Below are 20,783 nucleotides of genomic sequence, written 5' to 3' on the forward strand. Positions count from 1 at the left end.
CTGCACTCTGGCTGCCCTGGTGCATTAAGAAGAACAAAGAACCGTAATCCTCCCTCCGTCCTCCTCTCGGCCAGCGCGGGTCACAGCCAGCTGTTAGGGGCTGGGCTTTACCTGTGTGACCTTCCCCACAGTGGGACCCAGTGTCCCCTGTTTATCTGGCCTGAGAGGAGAGGGTCCGGAGGACGGGGCGTGTGTCCAGGAGGCCTTGGGGTTGCAGAGGTGTCGGATTGCTGCCTCGATCAAAGAAGATCTCTCAGTGCCGGTTTGAAGAGATGGCCCATTTCCAAGAATTCGTAAATTCTTGAAAAGATCTCTTTTTTCCTTAAACAGGGGCAAATTATCCAAGAGCCATAAACACCATCGAGCACAGGAAGGAGGCTGTGGGGTTGGCAGGTGTCCACGACCTGGGGTGACCCACTTCCTCAAGCTGACGGCCGCTGGTCGCTGGGGCACCCAGCCCTGGGAGGAGCCAGCCAGAGCCAGGGTGACACGTAGGGAGCGTGTCCTCTCAGTCCTGATGCCTGGAGGTGGGGGGCCACCTTCCCGTTATCTCAGAGAGGATTTGGCCCTGCAGGGAGGGGCTGAGTGGTGGCCGGGCCCCAGCCTGCTGTGGGCAGCAATGCCCGGGGCCGGCCCTCCCTCCCCGACCCCGACAGGGTCACCAGGGTCATTTTGTGACGAGGGCCAGTGCCGTGTGCTCGAGGGAGCTACGACACCAGAGTGACTACAGCTCCGCCACCCCCTGGAGCTGTGACCTTGGACAAGCTCTTGAGCTCAAAGCCTCAGTTTTCCCATCTATAAAATGGGAATAAGAATAGTTCCTTCTTCAGGGGCCTCAGCGAGGTCATTTATGTGAAGTGTCTGGAACGGAATCTGACGTGTACACAGCAGCTTTCACCGTCATTACAACCGTCTCCCTGCTGCCAGAGAGCATTTATGGGGTCTGGAGGCCCTCGACCCTGCTTGGGGGACTGTCCCTCGCCAGTTTCCTTCTTGTCCTTGTCGCTTCTCATCCTTCTGCCCCGGCTGGGGGTGGGGGGGAGGCAGGTACACACCAGTGTCCACACCCCTGCCTGGTGCCTCCGACGGCTGCCGAGAACAGCACTGTTGACGCTGGCGGCCGCGCCGGCCTTTGGGCGAAGGACGGAAGTGTGGCTATGCAGACGTAAGTGCTGTGCCCTGCAGAGCCCCCGGCCTGGAGCCCCCCGTGAGCGATAACCCCGCCCGCCGTGTGTCCCCCCCAGCTGGGGACAAACGGCTGCCTTCCTGGGGCTCCTGCGTGACCGGTGGTAGCAGGGGCAGGGCTGAGGCTTGCCCACAGCTCCCTGTGTGCCGGCCACGGGGCCGGCCGCTTCACCCCTGGTCAGGGCTCTGCAGATTCGGCAGCTCACGAGGTAGAAGCTGTAGCATCTCTGCTCCACAGTTGAGACAGGCCGAGGGACCAGGCAACGTATCCGAGTCACACGTCTCAGAGACGGTGAAGCTGGGGTTTGCGCCCCAGGGGACGGGCCCCCGGGCCCACTCCGTGTCCTGCTGACGTGCCCTGATGTCCGTCATGCAGCTTCTAGAAGCTTCGCTGGATTTTATTACCTTCTCCCAGCAGCTTGGGAAGTGAGGCTTATATAAGTTCCCTTTTTCAGAGGACAAAACGGAAACAGACAGATTGAGCCGTTTGCCCAGGCTGGGCCAGCCACGGGGACATTTAGGGCCTGTGGGTACCACCTCTGCTCCCCGACCGCACCCTTCGGTGCTGCACCCAGGGCCCCTTTCAGGAGCAGACAGCCTGTGCTCAGGCCCCCAGCTCCACGCTCAGCAGGCCCACACTTGCCTTGATGTTCTGCTGTCTTAGAATTCTTACTACTTTTTCGGACCAGGGGCTGGGCATTTTCATCTTGCCTTGGGCCCTAGAAGCTGTGTGGTCATCCCCCCCCGACCTGATCGGGAAGGACATGGCAGGACAGACCTCCTTCGGATGCTCACAGCCTCGGATTCTCGGCTCCTTGGCCGGCCGGCTGCCCCCATCTCTTTCCTGTCTGCTTTGCAATAAGTGCCTCAGTTCCCGGATTTCCTGATTTCTGGCTTTTGACCCTTTCTCTGCTCCCAAGGCCTGTGTTCCCCGATTCCCTGTGGTTCTCCCCACCTTGCGTCTCACTCCATGGCTTGCCCAGCTCTCAGCCCTTTTTACACAGATTCCTGCCTGGCTGCCTGACCCCAGGGTCCCTGCTCACCCCTCTCTGGGGCTCCCGCGTCTCTGTCCACTGTCACTCCAGGGTCTCCCAGGGCATGGGCTTGACCCCTCCTGCCCTGTGACAGTCGTCTGCAGCCTGCATCAGGGTTTCAGGGCCAGCAAGCTGGCTGCAGAGCTGTGTAAACAAGATCTGGATGCGTCCCTATTTGGGCAACTCTGCAAGTGAAAAATCATAAGTCAGAATCCCAAGAATGCAGAGTATTTGACAATTCCTTAGGCGGAGTGTTCCTGTTGTAGTGAAATGTGTCACTGGGATGAAGGATAAAGAAGTGACTTCATCCCAGGTGGACCAGCTGCTGAGAAAGCCGGGGTTTGTGCATGCCTTCCAAGGTGCGACAAATGTTTATTTCTTATTTTACCATGAGGTGGCTTTCTTTGAATTGCTTAGAAGTGTGTGTGTGTGTGTGTGTGTGTGTGTGTGTGTGTGTGTGTATTTTTTAATAACTGCACTTTAATGTTTCTTATGGCCTTTGGCTAGGTAATAATCATATTGAAAGTAGGTTTGTGAGGTTTAGCGAGTAAAATACAGGATGCCCAGTTAAATTTAAATTTCACATAAGCAGCGAATAACTTTTGTTGGCGTGACTATGTCCCCGGTATTGCCTGGGCATCCTGTATTTTATCTCGTAATTGGGGCTAATGCCGTACCCTGTATCTTCTCAGCAGCAGTATTTGAACCCTAATCAGTAGCCAGGGTACGTTGAGTCCCCGCCTTATGCCAGTCACTTAAGGATTCTGTCATTTAATCCCCCCCTTTTCTATTCCCTTTTACGAATGAGAAAACAGAGGCTTTGAGATGCCAAATAAGTCATCCAAAGTCAGCTCACCGATTAGTGACAGAACAGGGATTTTGACCTTTCTGACCCCAAAGTCGATACTCTTTCTTATAACGACCCCCAGCCCATCAAATTCTCTCTCAGTCTTTCAGAAAAGTCCGGAACCCTCTCCCTCACTGCCCAGATACACATGCACTCCTAAAAGCACAGAGATACCCTATATGTCAATCCACAGGGGGCAGATCCTATGTACAGCTTTTTTTTTTTTTTTTTAGTATTTATTTATTTGGTTGCACTGGGTCTTTAGTTGCGGCAGGTGGGCTCCTTAGTCATGGCTCGCGGGCTCCTTAGTTGTAGCACGCGAACTCTTAGTTGAGGCGTGCATGTGGGATCTAGTTCCCTGACCAGGGGTCGAACCCAGGCCCCCTTCATTGGGAGTGTGGAGTCTTAACCACCACACCACCAGGGAAGTCCCTGGACAGCTGTTTTTAAAGCTAGAAATGCTGAAATCCACACGGACAGTCCAGGGTGGAGGTGGGCAAACTCTTAGACTCAATCAAATCCACTGCAGTCTGATTCCCAGGAGACAGCTGGTAATCTGGGGACTCAGAAAACCCACAGCAAACCACACCTTCGACACAGAGCCCTAAAAGGATAGCAAAGTCAAGAAGAGAATTAAAATATAAAAATGTTAAAACCCTGAAGCTTGAGATAATGACCCCAGAAATAAAGGTATTAAGCCGAAGTCAGACCACGCTAAGTAGACTGGAAATAAGTGAGCTGGTGACCGGTTTGTAAGCACAGCTCCCCGGGGAGCCCAGAGACCATCAGACAGGCTGAGAGTCTGCCTGTCTTGTCTGTGTTCGTCCACGCAGGGTCCCTGAGGCCAGAGGACAGTGGCCCACAGGATGGCTCATCCTGGGGCCTGGGCGCTTCGAAGGAGGGTGTTTGTGATGGTGCCTGCTTGATAGTACAATTGCCATCTTTATACCAATGTTCGTGCTTCCGGACTCCAGCTTCATTGAAGTATCATTGGCTCATAACATATGTAGGTTTCAGGTGTACAATGTGTGATTAGATGCATGTAGATATTGCAGAATGATTACCGCCAATAAGGTGAGGTAACACCTCCATCCCCTGACGTAATTGCGATTTTTGTGGTGGTAACAGTTAAGCTCTACTTTCTGACCAACTCCCAAATATCGTTAATTATAGTCACCATGCTGTGCTTTAGGTCCCCAGATCTTATTTCCCTTCTAGCTGGGAGTGTGTTTTCCCATCACTAGTGTCAATTACAGAGTGTCTTCTGTGTGTGTGCTTCCTCTTGTGATTGGGGCCCTAGCACTCTTTTTTGTTTTAATTTTAAACTAAATGGCCGGACAGAGAAGACATTTAGTTCGGCGGTATCCTCAGCTTCAGGGCAAGGAGGAAGGCATTGGTGAAGAGAGCAGATCATTTTCTGTCTTTCCTGGATCACTCCTTGGCTTTGCAAAGGGCAGATCTAGGTTTGAATACTGCCTCAGCCAGTTACTGACCAGGAGATGTCAGGGCCTTGGTTTCCTCAGCTGAAAATCAGAAAAATAAAACCTTCCTCCCTCAAACTCTGTAAGGGCTCAGAGATGTGTAAATTGCTTTGTACTATTGCTTGGTAGTTATTATTACACAAAAGTCCAGCTTCCCTACTCTGACCCCAGGGTTCTTTTCTACCTGAAATATGTGTCTTCTAAAACAGCCCTATGTTAGGGCTGTTAGAGAATTAGAACAGATAATCAGTGTGATTGCCAAAATATTTGGGGAGTGTTCTCAATTTTTTAAGTGGAAAAATATTCTATTAACCTTAAAATACATCTCCATTTTTCTAGGCCTCCAAGCACACTGCACTCATCATTTGTTTGACGTTTAATGAGCACCTACTCTGTGCCGTACATTACGCTCAGGAAGATAAACATGGCCTTCCTGCTCTTCATGGTGCTTAATGGGTGATACACAGATTGAACAAAGAGTCACACAAACAAATATCTAATTATACTGTGATCAGTGCTATGAAGAAGGAAGTTTGGGGGGGGTGGCAGATTAGAGAGGCCTATCTGAGCATTACCTTTCTGAGTTAACTCTCCCTACCCCACCCAGGAAGAAGGATTTCCTGCGAAAAGCAAGCACATAAAAACAATCTAAGGATGCAAAATGAAACCCAGCGTGGATTAGAAAGGAGAGACTTGCATATGACGTTCCAGATCAGACCTTCCTTCATTCCTTGTTAATGGGCTCTGGTCCAGTACTTATTTTACTAACTGGCTAAGGGAGGTCGTGTCCTCCTTGGACTTCTGACTCTATATCAAGCGCAAACCTGGCGGCACTCAGCAGCATGGGTTTTAGCAGCCAGCAATTAGATGCTCAGCTTGAAGTATAAGAGTCAGCACCAGGCAGCCCCTGGACCAGACCTAGGAAAACTGAATTGGAATCACCCACCGTGCCCAGCCTCCAAGAGTTGCATGGGGCAGACAGGTGGTACCGGGGAAGCATGTCAGATGGTAGGAGAGCTTAGTAGGAGGCAGGTCTGAATGGTTTCCAGGAGCTTCCAAGACCCTAAACACGGAGCCCCTCTTGGAGCCCTCCTTCCTCGGCTATGACGCGAAAAGTCCAGAGAGAGGACGCGAACTTGCTTCAGCGGCTTCAGAGAGGATAGGGCCCAGTGTGAGCTCTTCCACGTTACAGCTCAGCTCTTGGACTCAGCTTGCAGTGGAGGCTCCTCTTGAGTCTTTTAATTGTGTGCTTTGTTTTTGACAGCGTGGCTTTCCCCCCCGCAACATATGGTATTGGTCAAGTTGCTAGTTTCCCCCCCTCCCCCATTCCATTTCAGACGTTCTGTAGGCACTACGGTGGGTTGGGAGCAATCCCAAACTTAGTCCTCAATTCATCTTGGCTTTTAGGAGAGTAGGATGAAGTTACAGTGGTAAAACATCCCCTTCCCTCACCAAACCTCTTAGTTGATCTTATTCTCTAGTAGTTGTGTAGAATAGGGTGGAAGGGGTGGTGATGGGGAAATACTATCTTTTAAGTCAAAAGAGATGGGCAGTTTCCTCTCGGGGAAGGGTTTTTATTTTTCAAGTGGGTTATTGGACTGTAATGATTTCATGACATCTGTTAACGGTTTTTGCTTCTTTGTTTTACAGAAACAAACAGTGGTTTCTGTCAGAAAAGAGGTAATTAGTCTCCCAGTTTCAAGGGAAGTCTGATTTTTAATCCTCTTAACAAATTATATGTACTTTGGCTTCTTGCTCTGCACTCAGTGATGAAATGAAAACCATGTGTGACGTTCAAACAGTTGTTTCCCGATTAACGGACGGCACAGAATGCCAAAGCGTCTCATGTAAGATCTGGATGGGGCTGATGCTCAGGGTCAGGGTCAGGCTGTGAGATGCCCTCCGGAGGCTCAGATCTGAGGGACGTGGGGCAGGTGCATCCACCCTGGTCCCTGCTCCTACCGTTACGGGGCCGCTCAGCATCTGTCCAGGGTGACAGGCTACCTGTGTTGGCAAATCTTGTATCCGGGGCGCATGACAGAGAGCCCTGGGGAGTGTTGGCCGTGAGGTTAGTTAGATCTGCTTCTGTGAGTCAGAGGCATTTGGGGGCAAAGCTAAGCTTCTGTGTCTATCCCATGTCTCACTTGAACGCACCTTAGAACTTTTTTTTTTCCCAGTTGGTGCCTTTTCCGAGACTAACACACGATGAGATGAGTGAAGGAGGCATGGGGGCCACCCATCTGCTGCAGACCTGAGCCCTGCTGGTCCTGGGGTGGCTGGCTTGCGGGAACGGAACGGGGTGCTTTGATGGGGACATGGCTTCTGGTTTGGAGCCATATGTGTGTGTCGGCGTTGGCGACACCCCAGTGGGGCAGTTGGACATCTAACAACTGTGTCTCTTCCAGATCATGTATTACCGACAGGCCTTAATGAGGTCCACGGTGAAGTCTTCCGTGTCCCTTGGCGGGTATGTCCCTGCTTTGTTGGTCTTGGTGAGGTTTGCACGATAGTTAGGCAGGAGGAGAACTGCTTCAAGGCGAGCTTGGCAAGTCATAGGTTGACGTAAGAGCCTGAAGGACTCAGAGGGACAAAAGCAGTCTCTTGGGGGTTTAGTGCCTAGTTCTTCACTCAGTGCTAGTCTCCAGGTCTCGGGCTAGGCAAAATCAGGGTTGGGTGAGGCCCTAGACAAGCCTGTCTGTGTGGATGGGAAAGTGGGAAGAGTCAAAAGTTCACCGGCTGGATTCTGCAGTTCAATGTAGTGATAAGTATCTGTTGTTAATGTTTGATTTAAAATCCCATTGGGAGAAACTGGAAATTTATGTTTGATCCTTGAACGTTCAGGCTACTTTGATCCAGTCTCCCAGAGTGCATTATTTGGAAGACATGAAAAGGTTTAGTGCCCCCCAAATGTAAGCAATTACCCTTTCAAAATGTGGAATTCCTTGGAGGATCACCTTTCTAGCTCTGCGATTTTCCTGCACACTTGAAAATGGACTTGGCTGATTTCTGGGGACACACAACATGACTAGTCATTTATTCTGACCACAGGTACCCATTGGGGTGGGAGATACTGTGTTTTGTCCAGTGCCTTTCTTCCAATGCGGTTAGGGTTAGGCTCTTGTAAAAATCTTCAAGTATCTTTTGACATCATCTCAAACCCCTAGTTTGCAAAACTACCACCTGCCCAAAGATACATGCCCTGACCTCACCCACCTTTTGCAGTGACTTCTGTCTGTGGCTGCTGAGTCACAGGTGGGTCTGCACCCGGGTGCTCGGTGGGCGCTCGCTTTGGGTTATAATGATACTCATTGTTCTGTGATAAAGTCAGACCCATCTACTCTGATGTTCCAGAAACCCAGTTCCGTGAAACCAAATAGAAAGTCCATTAGAGGAGGTTGGAAGGCTACACTGGATACTCTGTAGGCCCACCTTCCAAGTTTTATTTGTCTCAGAGCCTCATTACCATAATTTTGACGTCATTATACTGTTTGGACCTGTGGATGCATTTTTTCCCCTTCCCTTCAGCTGCTCCGCTGAAAAGGTCTGGTAAGAATAAGAAGGTCGTGGGGGAAATGGAGCCCAGGGGCTTGAGTTCTGCACAGAACTGTAAACCGAGAGCTCTGGTGTATCTCTCGGGCATGGTCCTGCTCTATCAAACCCTCGTGGCTGTGGGCAGACTTCGTGGCAGGTGCCTTACGTGTATACTACGGATGCAATCCCCACCTACAGGGTGAAGGCATGCCAGGTTTTTTCCAAACTGCCAGATACCAGGACACGTGTTGACTCAGAAGGTCTAACCCGACTAGGAGGAATTAGCTCTTGCCCACATTTGTCTCAGTGAGACCACCGTTTTGAATCCTGGGTCTGAGTTCCCAAATGCAGGCATTATTTGACCAAGGGTGGACCCCAGGGTGGCAACAGAATCTCACCGAGTCCGTGGAGACCTTGTGTTTCCAAAATGGTGCCAAGGCACCTGTGTGAACGAGTCAGCTTTGCATTTTGAAAACTCGTGATCAAATGGAAAGAGGCTGTACGGTAATGAAATAGGTACAGAGAAGTCACAAAGAACTGGTTTGGGAGACGACGACGTTTCATTTCACAACTAGAATAGGACAGATCTTGTTGAACACCCGCCAATCCCGAGGGCTGTTAGAGCGTTTTTCTAAGAAGACAGTAACAAGCATGTAACGAAATCCATCAAGTTGAAGGAGGACAGCCTGGTCGATCAACCTGAGTGTTGATTTGGTCTCTGGGGTGTTGAACTTCTAGGAAATCGCTTTCCGTTTGCCTTTCAGGATCGTCAAGTACAGTGAGCAGTTTTCGTCCAACGACGCCATCATGTCGGGCTGCCTTCCTAGCAATCCTTGGGTAACGGATGACACCCAGTTCTGGGATTTAAATGCCAAACTGTATGTATTCGAGATATCGGGGTCCTTTCAAAAGTAACTTTTTGAGTTAGAATTCACACACCATATAATTCACCCATTTAAAGTGTACAATTCAACGGTTTTTACTATAGTCATAGAATTGTGCAGCCATCACCACAATTTTAAAATGTTTTCATCACCCAAATAAGAAACCCCCTACCCTTTAGCTGTTACCCTCCAAATCCTCCTCCCCCCAAAACCCTCCAGCCCTCGGCAACCACTAAACTTTCTGTCTCCAGAGGTTTGCCCGTTCTGGACATTCATATCAATGGAATCATACAATATGTGGTCTTTTGTGATTAGCTTTTTTCACTTAGCATAATGCCTTCAAAGCTTATCCATGCTGAAGCAGGTGTTCATACTCAATCCTGATTTATGGCTGAAAAATATTAATTTATATGCATATGCCACATTTTGTTTATCCATTCATCAGTTGATGGACATTTGGGTTGTCTCTGCCATTTAGCGATTGTGAATAATGCTGCTATGAACATTCGTTTGCTGGTTTTTATGTGAACATATGTTTTTCATTTCTCTGGAGTATGTACCTAGGAATGGAAGTGCTGGGTCAAGCGGTAACTCTGTTTTAACAATACATAGATCGTTTTCGAAAAGAAAACAATCATCTTTATGGCTTTGCGTTTTTGACTTCTGATTAGAGTAAAAATAAGCTCCTGGAAGGCAGAGCCCTAAACTTGCCTTGGGGAATTACATCACTCACTCCTTTGCTGTTTGTGAAATTTGAACAGTTGTTGCTGCTACCTGTGTCTGCGTAAATCTGTCGTCTGGAAGAGGGGGCAAAGGCCAAAATGCAGAAAGGAAAAGCCCAAGCTAACATAGGGAGGAAGAAGAGAAGGGCAGCTCAGAGGGAAAGGTGGAGGAGGAGGAGGAGAGGGGAGAAGGGGCCGGGATGAGCGTGTGAGATGGGTGGGGAGATTGGAAAGACAGAGGGCGTCAGGTACGTGCCACAGCTGGGTCTACGCCAAGGCCATCACCACCTAAGGCATGAGGAACACCCAGGAGGCACAGGTCCGGCCGGGTGAGCCGGCGTAGCTGCGGAGGCCTTTCACCCCCTCCGTGTAGCCTGCTGTGGGTAGCGGACAGGTGAAGGAGGGCGCTCATCTGGAGTCGGGGGTCCACCGCAGAGCCCAAGACTCTAGAACCATCTTCTGGGGAGTCTTCCGGGGCCTCTAGTTATTAGGACGGTTTTCTGGAGCTTGTGTCTCTCTCGCAGTTATCAGAAGGGAGAGGCAGCCTGAACCTCCCCGTGCACAAGGATGTGCAGAAGTCGGGTCTTGTGGGGGAAAAGGCAGGGCCACTTGGCCAGGACAGGGATCGTCCTGAGAGGGTTTGGGGAGGAGGCGTGGATGCTGCCGGATGCTACGTGAAATGGAGAGCAGAGTATGGAAGCCTGAGGTAGAGATTTGCTGGTGAAGAAGAGAGGTGATGCTTATGTAGGAGCCCTTGCTCAGAGGGTACTGGGTGGATGCCAGATGAACCCCCCCCCAAATGGGAGGCCTTCTTCTTAATGGTTTAGATTTTAGAATGGTATTAACATCACCTGGGAAGCTTAAAAAAAAAACAAAAACGGACTTGCCTGGTGGTCCAGTGGTAAAGACTCCGCGCTTCCAATGCTGGGGATGCGGGTTCACACCTTGGTCTGGGAACTAAGATCCCACATGCCGCGCAGTGCGGCCAAACAAACAAAACAAAACAGATGAAAACCCAATATCCAGCCCTTATCTCCAAAGCCTCTTGTTAACTGGCCTGGCTTACCTCCTCACCCCCATCAGCCCGTTGATCTCAGTGAGCAGCGAGGGTTCACAGGACGGGCTCGGAGCGTCCGCCCCCAGGGTTGGCCACGGACCAGCCGCATCAGGATCCTCCAGGAACTCGTGGGAAATGCAAGTTCTTGGGCCGCACCCGAGACTGAATCGGGAAGTTGGGAGTTGGCGCCCAGCAGTCCGTGTTTTAATGAGTCTCCCAGGGGATTCTGATGTCCGCTGAAGTTGGCACACCTGTTTGACGCCGGGCCCTGCCTCTTACTGTGTGGGCCCGGGCAAGGGTTTACCCTCTCTGAGCCTCTGTCGTCTTGGAAATACAGTGGGGACGATGTTATCCAGCTGGCCGTGTTCCCTTAGGGACCCAGCAATGGGTGTGTGTGTAAAGCACAGTGCATCACAGATGGTGACTGCGTAAGTGGTAGCTGTTATTCCGGGATTCTTACTGTTTCCACGCTGATGTTAGGGAAGTGTAAGCTCGCCTGGCCGACTTGAGATCCCACAGACATCACTTGTACCCAGCCACGGTTTCAGCTGTTGCATCAGTGGGCAACGTGGTGTCTGGGACTTGGGAACCTCTGTTTCCAAGGGGCTGTGTTGGGTTACGGAGAATTCCATAAGGAATAGGAGAAAAGCCAACAGTTTTCCGGATTTTCTAGACCGTGAGACCCATCCCATGCTAGCTGGGCTCGCGTGTCCTTCCTGAGATCGAGGCATGTTCAGAACGAGTGGGGGTGGAGTGGGCCTGGCATCGTAGGGGAGGCTCTGGGAGAGGGTGCACGGCTGGCCGGGCCTGTGGGGTGTCCGCCTGGGGGCACGGGGCCTGAAGCAGGGCAGGAAGGGTCACCAGATGTCCCCGTAGGGAAGGGGGGTCGAGGGGGTGGCGGTGGCCGCAGCACCCATCACCGGGGCCGTTCTGGGGTTCTCTCTGGTCTGGTGTGGCAGCCTGGCCCCCTGGTCTCCACAGGCCTTGGAGGAGGCGTGCATGGCCCTCTGCCCTGAAGGGTTAGCGTGAGGCTCTCTGCTGGGGGCCTCCTTCCCCCCGCTGGGGAGGCCAGATCCTGAGACGAGGCCCAGGGGACATGTCTGAGGCTGCATTTTCCAAGCAACGGGTTACTCCGCTTGTTTGTGCGGGGATGGGGGAGGGGAGGGTTGGGTCGTGCCCTGGGCCGGGGGACTCGCGGAGGTTAGCAGGGGCTGAAGCCCCCTCGCCCCACGCAAGCCGCCCCCTGGCACAGCCCCGAGTGTCTGGAGCACTTAACAAATCGTGGTCCTTGCAGGGTGGAAATCCCAACCAAGATGCGGGTGGAACGATGGGCCTTCAACTTCAGCGAGCTGATCCGAGACCCCAAGGGCCGACAGAGCTTCCAGTACTTTCTCAAGAAAGAATTCAGTGGTGGGTCTCTGAGTTTTTTAAATAAAATATTTGCTTTTAGAAATATTCCTGAACGTCTAGCCTAGGGCTCCGAGGATGCTGGGCAGGTGTTTCCATAGCTCTGCTTGGGCCGACTCTCACCCCGGACCCGGCCTCTCCATCGGCTCCCGGGGGCCCCGCAGTTGGGGGAATTGCTTTGCTCACAGAATCCACGTGGACATGACTCAGGTTTCCAAGGCTTCGTCCCCTCTGGCTGCCCTCACTGGCTCGCCCTGATCCCTGGCTCTCCCACCCCCGAGCTCCCAGGTCTGCTGCTGCCCTGGGCCTGGTTTTCTTCAGCTCAGGGCTCCTCTGCTGTGGCCGCCCGTTCAGTTCACCTGGATCCCATCCCCAGAGGTTCCTTTTTAATTGGTTTGGGGCGGAATCTCTGAAGTCTTGAAAACCCCCCAGGTGATTCTGACATGTGGCCATGATCGAGAGCCACCGTCTCAGCTCCTGGTCCGCTGCTTCCTCGGAGGATTTGAATGGAATGGGTGGGGCCACATTTTATACCCCAGCTCCGGGCGGCTCATTGTGGGAGGCCCCTGCAGCCTCGTAAATACACTGCAGTGGGAGACACCTGGGAAAAGCAAAGGCCAGATCAGGACCAACTTCCCTAGGCGGAGCATTCCATGGGCTTCACCACCTTCCCTGAAAGATTTACTTTTATGGGGTCCCTTTATTTCTCTCCAAGTCCCCAGTCGTGAGGAGCATCACATTTGAGCCTTGACACAGGCTGGCTCCCCAAGAGCCACTGGCCTGTGAGGTTGCACCTGAAAGCATCCCACGGGACTTGCCATGAGCCTGTTTGACTGCCGGATGCACACCTTACATGCTAAGATGGATTCTTGAAAATCGTTTTTTTCTGATTAAGCCTCATTGCCGTGAGGTAATAAAACCCGGAACAGTTGGATGGGAAAGGGAGCTGCTTTTAGGCCGGAAGCAACTGGTGAATAAGTGGATCCGGCGCCATCTAGTGGTCGGCTAACAAACTACACCCTGAGCTTATCCCACCCACGTGTTGCTTAGTGTTGGTAAGAATCCATCCCCAAGATTTCCCTGCGTCATTAAAAGAGCGCTATTGGTGATCTCGGGATGAGATTCCCGAGGCTTCCGGTACGAACAGAACAGGTAAATAATCAGTTCATTTAATTAAAATTAAAAAAATTGAGATACGCTTCACATGCTATAAATTCACAGACCGTATCATTCGCATGCCCTTTTAAAGTCTGCAGTTCAGTGCTGTGTAGTAGGTTCACAGAGTTGCACAACAATCACCGCTATATAATTCTAGAACCTTTTCACCACCTCAAAAAGAAACCCCTGACCCATAGAAGTCACTCCCTTTTTCTCTGTCTTCCTCTGCTCCCAACTCCCCGGCCCACCCCCCCCAGCCCTAGGCAACCACTAATTTACTTTCTATTTTCATGGATTTGCCTATTCTGGACATTTCCTATAAATGGAATCATGCCATATGTGGCTTTCTGTCCTCTTTCACTTAGCATAGTATTTTCAAAGGCCGTCCACGTTGGAGCATGTAACAGTGCTTCATTCCTTTTCATGACCAAATAATATTCCATTCTGTGAAGATACCACATTTTGTTTATCTACTTCTCAAGTGGTGGACATTTGGGTTGTTTCAACTTTTTGGCTATTATGGGTAGTACTGCTATGAACATTCACGTACACATTTTTCTGTGCTCATTTAATTTTTTTTACCCTGGTAAAATATTCATAACATAAGACTTACCATTTTAACCATTCTAAGTGTAGAGTTCAGTGAAATTAACATCATTGTGCAACTGTCACCACCATCCGTCTCCGGAACTTTTTTATCCTCCCAAACCGAAAGTCTATCCCCATTAAACACTAACTCCCCACTCCACTCCCCGCCAGCTCCTGGGAACCATTCTACTTTCTGTTTCTATGAACTTGACGACTCTAGGGACCACATATAAATGGAATCACACTGTATTTGTCCTTCTGTGTCTGGCTTGTTTCACTTTGCATGCTGTTTTCAAGGTTCATCCACATTGTAGCTATGTCAGAATTTCCTTCCTCTTTAAGGCTGAATAATACTCATTGTATGTATGCACCACATTTTGTTTATCCATTCATCGGCTGATGAACGTGTGGGTTGTTTCCATCTTTTGACTAGTGTGAATAATTGCTCATTTAATTTTACCTTTAAGCAATTAACCGTCTTGCCGTGGGCAAGGTGGTCTACAGGGCGCTTGCTGTAAGACCAGCGGCTGTCACTTAAGAGCACTGCTGGCCTGTTTACTCATGCTTGTGACCTCGGTCCCAAGAACACCCTGAACTTTATGCTGAAGAGGAAGGAGCTCTGTAGAGTTACGGGACAGAGGTCAGCTAGCTTAGGATCGTGCAAACTTTTCCAGTCTAAAATGCCTGGGAGCCTTCCAGAGAATACTGGGAATGGAGAGGAGGGGATGGTCTGGTCCATTTCCGCCCACCATGGCATTCCGTGATTCACCTCCCCCCCCGCCTCACATGCACACACAGGCACACACATGCGCACACGCGAATACACAGACACATGCGCACGCACAATGTACACACATACACACGCACACATAAGCTCTTGCTCTCCCACTGGAGTGACCCCCTTTATTTTCTCAGGCGAAAACTGGCCACCTGGGATGGTGCACCGAGGTGTTCGCACTACTGGGGGCTGGGAGAACCCGTTAGAGAAGTTGGAAGGAAAGGGGGTGGGGCGGCAGCTGACTTTCCTTCTGGGCCCAGAGGCGCAGACTCTCTGGCTCAGGTGACCAGGCCTTCCTCGAGAGCCAGCCCATCAGCATCGCCGCTTCGGCAGCATCTCCGTGAGGGTCTTTGGCTGGAATACGCCCCGCGAGGAGCCCTAAGAGACGGGCTCTCTGTGCACAAAGGAGGTGGGAGTCACGTGCGTCATCGACCAGGAGCAAAGTCACCAGGACCCTTCACGGAGAAAACCTACAGAGCAGCGACGCATGCGTCCCAGCCTAATCAGATGTCACTTGTCCAAGCAAGGTGTGCGACATCCTGGATGAAGAGGAATGAGACCGCCTCTGGGGGTTCATCTGAGCTCTGACTTGTGTGCCCTGGGGGAAAGCGCAGGTTCCCGGCAGACACGTAGGGCTGCACACAGGGCACGTGCCCCCCTGGTTCACTGCCCGAGCACGTAGGTGCGCTCACTGGGGTAACAAGCCTCTCAGGGGCCCTGGACGGAGGACGGGCTCCTTCTCCCAAGGAGCGTGTGGTCCCGCCCCCGACGTGCTCGCCGCTCCAGGATGGGATGTACCCCAGCTGACCCGTTTCTTTTCTTTCCTCCCTTCCCCTCCCGTCTGGGCTCCTGTGGACCCTTCCCCCGCCCCTCCCCCCCCCCCCCCCCCCCCCGCATCCTGGCCCGCGCAGGGGAGAATCTGGGATTCTGGGAAGCCTGTGAAGATCTGAAGTATGGAGATCAGTCCAAGGTCAAGGAGAAAGCGGAGGAGATTTACAAGTGAGGATGAGCCAGATTGGTGGGGAGGCCTCCCCGCGGCCCCCCAGCCGGCCCCCCCACCCCCGGTTACGCTTGAGGTCGGAGACTGGATGGAGGCCCCCCCACGCCTCGCGTCCCCATCGGTCACCGCACCTCGCGCTGTGGACACCTCACCCCTGCTCCGGGAGGCTGGAGGTCCTGGGAGAAAGCTGGGGGAGGGTCACCCCACCCACTTTTTGCTCTCTCTGCCAGAGGTTGGGAATTCCAAAGTCAAACACAAGTTCACATTCCCGATGCTGGCAGGGCTGTTTTCTTGCTTCTAGGAAACGTTGCTTGACGCCCTGTTCAAATGCTTTAGTGTCTCCTAAGAAAAGGACCACTTTCACCCCGGGGGACCCAAGCCACGTCTGTCAACCCCTCGCTCCCAAGCAGCTGTGAGCTTTTCATTCACTGACTCGGTCTGGCTACTTTTGCTGACATTTTCCTCCCGGTCTCAGGCTGTTCCTGGCCCCAGGGGCGAGGCGGTGGATAAACATAGACGGCAAAACCATGGACATCACGGTCAGGGGGCTGAAGCATCCCCACCGCTACGTGCTGGACGCCGCGCAGACCCACATCTACATGCTCATGAAGAAGGTAGGCGCGGCCGTGGTGAGGGTGCACGGAGGCCCGGAAGCCCTTCCCTCCCCAGGTACCGGGAAGGTTCTTTAGATGTGGGGAAAAGGGAGAGAATGTGTGGTTTCTGCTTTGCTGGTGTTAGATGCAGAGCTGTCAACTCCCTCTTCCTCCTGCCCGCCCGGCTGGCCCCTCCGTGTGTTTCTGAGCCCTCTGGCCGGGGAGGACTGCCTGTCTGCAGAGGCTGTGTGCCCTTTTTTTAAAAAATCTTTTTATTTATTTATTTATTTTTGGCTGCGTTGGGTCTTCGTTGCTGCGCGCGGGCTTTGTCTAGTTGAGGCGAGCGGGGGCTACTCTTCGTTGCGGTGCGCGCGCTTCTCATTGCGGTGGCTTCTCTCGTTGCGGAGCATGGGCTTCAGGCACGTGGGCTCAGTAGTTGTGGCAAGTGGGCTCAGTAGTTGTGGCTCGCGGGCTCTAGAGCGCAGGCTCAGTAATTGTGGCTCACGGGCTTAGTTGCTCCATGGCATGTGGGATCTTCCCAGACCAGGGCTTGAACACATGTCCCCTGCATTGGCAGGTGGATTCTTAACCACTGTGCCACCAGGGAAGCCCCTGCGTGCCTTCTTAAGGCTTCTCACTCTGCAGTCGTTGTATAGACCGTCGTGACATAGTGGCTGCACCAATTTACATTCCCCCCACCGTGTAGGAGGGTTCCCTTTTCTCCACACCCTCTCCAGCATTTGTTATCTGTAGACTCTTTGATGATGGCCCTTCTGACCAGTGTGAGGTGATAACTCATGGTGGTCCTGATTTGCATTCTCTAATGATTAGCGACGTGGAGCAGCTTTTCATGTTCCTGTTGGCCATCTGGATGTCTTCTTTGGAGAAATGTCTATTTAGGTCTTCTGCCCATAGTTCTCATGACTTTGACTGCTACTACTTAGTCTTTAGAATGGTACCGTTTCAATAATTTTTTTAAAATTCTCAATTGGTTGTTGAGAAATTCTCCTAGATGTTTCTGTGGGCTTTGTCCCATGTATGTTACGACTAGAGTTTGCAGTCGGCTTGTGGGGAGCAAGCGTTCAGGAAGCGACTTCCCTGAACCTGCCGAGGGTCCCAGCAAACGGCCACACGAGAGGAATCTGAGCCTGGGGCTTTGTTTGGTTGGGCTGGGTTTGGTATTCTCTTGCCTTTCTACTGAAATTCAGGGGAGAAGGGGTTGTGAGTGGGCTTCGAAGTGGAGGTACTGGGTGGGCAAGGTTGGAAGCAAGGGTCTGCTGTTGCATGCGTACTTCGCCGAAGAGCCCTCGAGACTCTTTGGGGGGCGGCTATGGACCAGGTTCTCCAGCGCAAAGGGCAGCAGCATCTGGCCAAGACTCAGCGTGTCCCACACCCCGGGTCTCTGATTCAGCAGGACTGGCGTGGGCCTGAGAATGTGCATTTCTAGCAAGTGGCCAGGTGAAATGGATGCTGCCGGCATGGGGACCACACTTGAGCACCGCGGCTTTAGACACACATCTGAATGCCTTGCACACAAGGATACAAATCCTCTTAACTTTGCAATCTCACTGCCGAGGGAAGGCTGGGGAAACGGCAAGTGTATTCGTTTGATGTGACACTTTCCCTCTCATAGTAACTGCTTTTCTCTTGTTCCCGCTAGGACTCTTATGCCCGCTACTTAAAATCCCCAATCTATAAGGAAATGCTGGCCAGATCAGTTGAACCTCAGGAAACCACCAAGAGAAGGCAAGTGGAATGGGTTGCAATCACTCATTGCCTGCTGCTTTGTTTACAGGGAAAGGAGGGTCTCTTTCAGCCAAATGGCTATTATCAAGATATTTGCTGGATGAAAATATTGGGGACTGGGAAGTATTTCTTATGGTCTGACTGCCTTATTGTCTTCACCATGCTCTGAAATCATGCTGGCAAGATGTACATAGTAATTACCGCCAGTAAGTTTTGTTTCCCTAATGCTGGTTTCAAAGAGTTTTGATTATGAGCTGGGATAATGACCTTTATTACAAATGGAAGCATCTCATTGGCTTTTTAATGGCTACACTTCTCCACTTCCACACTGATGTGTAGGAATTAATTTAGCTACATCCTGATAATGTCCTTTGTAACGGCCTAAGACCGTGGAGAGAAGAGCAGATTGCACCCCAAGAAAAATATAGACTCTTAGGGAGAATGTACAGGAAAACTCTAAGTATTCTTGCTGACCCTGGGGGACTGCCTTCTGTATTCATTCTCACCTTCCTCACTGGAGATATAGAGCATCCCATCTGGCAGAGCCCTTGGGCAAAGGATGAAATGTTCTGAGGGGCAGTTTGAACTCCTTTTTTGGAGGAAAAAGAAAACTCTACAGGGACTGAAGATTCAAAAGAGTAGCCAAACGGCAGCTTGAACAAAGACGCAGGACTTTGGCGGAGGTTTTCCCAGCGCCAGCGCATGCCCTGTCCCCCCCTCCCCAGGGCCCCCCCTTAGTAGATGTTCCCCCCCCCACCGCCCCGTTTGCCAGCTCAGCCCACGCTGGGCTCTTTTTCCAGAGTCTCCAGTCAATTCAAAAGAGGGGTGGTTGGACCAGAGCCTTTGTCAAAGGAGCTTAAAAAAAAACCCAACTTGGTTTCATTCTTGAGGATAATGGCCCTGTTATGAAAAGGAGAGAAAGGAGGTCTTTGTGGTGCTATTCTTCTAGGTTCACGGGGTAAGGAAGGGAGTTCAGTGTCCCTGGGGACTTGAAAGCTTTTCTTTAAGCCACAAGAAAGGGCCATAATAGCTCCAGAAGTTCTGCCAGAAAGTAGTGGGGAAGGGAGGAGAGCCTCGTATGTCTCTCTCCAGATGTTTTTTAAGTTGGCACAGACCTGAGAAATCAGCTGAGATCTTTTGTGGGGCATCCGGGTGCTTGGCTGGGGTGGCACTAGACCACAGGTGCAGTGCTCGGCTGTGAGGTCGGGTACCGCGGTCCGGTGATGCTGTCACCGCTACCGGGAGTGAGAAGACCCCCGTGGGGCGTGGGAAGCCCGGCCTGGAACTATGTGGGGATGGCAGGGCGGGTATGAGTTTGTCCCGTGACTCTCAGGCGTGAGACAGCGCACAAAACTTAATTTTTCCAGAACAAGCTAAATGGAGCTCCAGGGAGTCAGGGCTGGTGGGAGCCCTGACTTACGGGTAGGGGAGCCCTCTTCCTCCCTAGGGTGGATGCTGGAGTTCCAGGGGCTCACGTGGTCCTGAAATTTGCGGAGGTCCTAGGTTTTAAGTCTCCCCTTGCTGCTGAAACGCTTATTTTCCAAGCCTGCTCTCCATCGCCTGCCTCACTCAGATACCTGGAGCTTTGTCGTGGCTCCCGAGGTCGTGGGGGAGGGTTTGGGGTCGGGGATCCACGCTTGGCTTTCGCGGACGGGGCTGACGACTCGCGCATGCGCACAGCGCTTTGGAGGCAGGGGCCGCCGGGTGTGGTGCATGCGCACAGCGCACGGCTGCTCGTCAACCCTCTTCCGGACCCTTCCCCTTGCTCTGCCCGTGCAGCCTCGCTCTTCGATGGCCCCGCCCTTTCCTTCCTTTCCAGAACCTTGGCTTTTGAAAGCAAGCGTTCCAATTCTCCCCGGAGCCAAGAACCCCTGGGTCTCCAGTCTCCAGACCCTCCTTGTCCGCTTCTTTCTGGAAGGGCCTCCAGGAAGATAAGATGCCTCGTTGATTTCTAAGCCTCATGAAAGGTGGTCTTACTTGGCACCACCTGAGTCTTCCTGGCCGCGTCTAAGCCTAAGGTCTGATGGCAGCTGGTCCTCCGTCTGGTCCCACCCTCCCAGCGGCGAGGAAAGAGCCACGGCTGGATGTACCTCTGAGGCCCCCCTTGAGGTTCCCCGCGGGGATACGGGGCCGATGCCGAGCCCGCCCCGCCTCCCGCCCGCTGTGCCAGTGTCGCTTCGGGGAGCGCGCGGCCCTCCACCGACCACCGTTCTCTCCTCCCGTTCAGATCGAGCCTCCCGTTCATGCGGCGCCCCCTGCGCTCCAGCCCCAGCCCCGTCATCCTCCGGCAGCTGGAAGAAGAAGCCAAGGCTCGGGAAGCGGCCACCACGGTGGACATCACCCAGGTCATGAGCAAGCTGGACCGCAGGAGCCAACTCAGAAAAGAGCTGCCTCCCAAATAAATCCACAGTTACTTACTTATTCCTGGGGGCGGGGGGGGGGAGGCACGCGGGCGAGGGCGGCAGAGGGGGTAGGGGGAGAGTCTAGAGGGTTCTGCGCCCCATTCATGGGGCGGTGGGCCAGTCGGGTTCACCCCCGATTCCTCGGACCCCTGTCTTGGGCTTCCTCCTACCCCTCCGGATCGCCAAGGGGCCGGGCGGGCACGGGGGAGGGGGGGAGAGGGGGGCTGCACCTGACTCCGTTGCTGTGACATCGCCTGTCTTACCCTCCGGAGTCCTTGGGGGTGAGAGCCAGAGGGAAAAGCTGCTTCGTGAACCGCCATTGGCGAGAAGGGCGTAGTTAACTACCCCCAGGGTGTCGTTCCGCACGTTT

The 20,783-nt window shown here is 52.4% G+C and overlaps 1 protein-coding gene across 1 annotated transcript in view; it reads left to right on the plus strand.

Annotated features, from left to right (window-relative positions):
* RGS9 (regulator of G protein signaling 9) overlaps nt 1-20,783 on the plus strand; it is a 66,536-nt gene that overhangs the window by 34,112 nt on the left and 11,641 nt on the right. Inside the window, exons 10-17 of the mRNA XM_057536064.1 lie at nt 6,198-6,227; nt 6,953-7,014; nt 8,843-8,956; nt 12,036-12,151; nt 15,584-15,671; nt 16,148-16,286; nt 17,926-18,011; nt 20,239-20,356. Of these exons, the coding sequence (XP_057392047.1) occupies nt 6,198-6,227; nt 6,953-7,014; nt 8,843-8,956; nt 12,036-12,151; nt 15,584-15,671; nt 16,148-16,286; nt 17,926-18,011; nt 20,239-20,356 (753 nt within the window). The remainder of the gene's footprint in view (nt 1-6,197; nt 6,228-6,952; nt 7,015-8,842; nt 8,957-12,035; nt 12,152-15,583; nt 15,672-16,147; nt 16,287-17,925; nt 18,012-20,238; nt 20,357-20,783) is intronic.

The sequence above is a fragment of the Balaenoptera acutorostrata genome, chromosome 20, assembly GCF_949987535.1.
Source record: "Balaenoptera acutorostrata chromosome 20, mBalAcu1.1, whole genome shotgun sequence".
NCBI lineage: Eukaryota > Metazoa > Chordata > Mammalia > Artiodactyla > Balaenopteridae > Balaenoptera > Balaenoptera acutorostrata.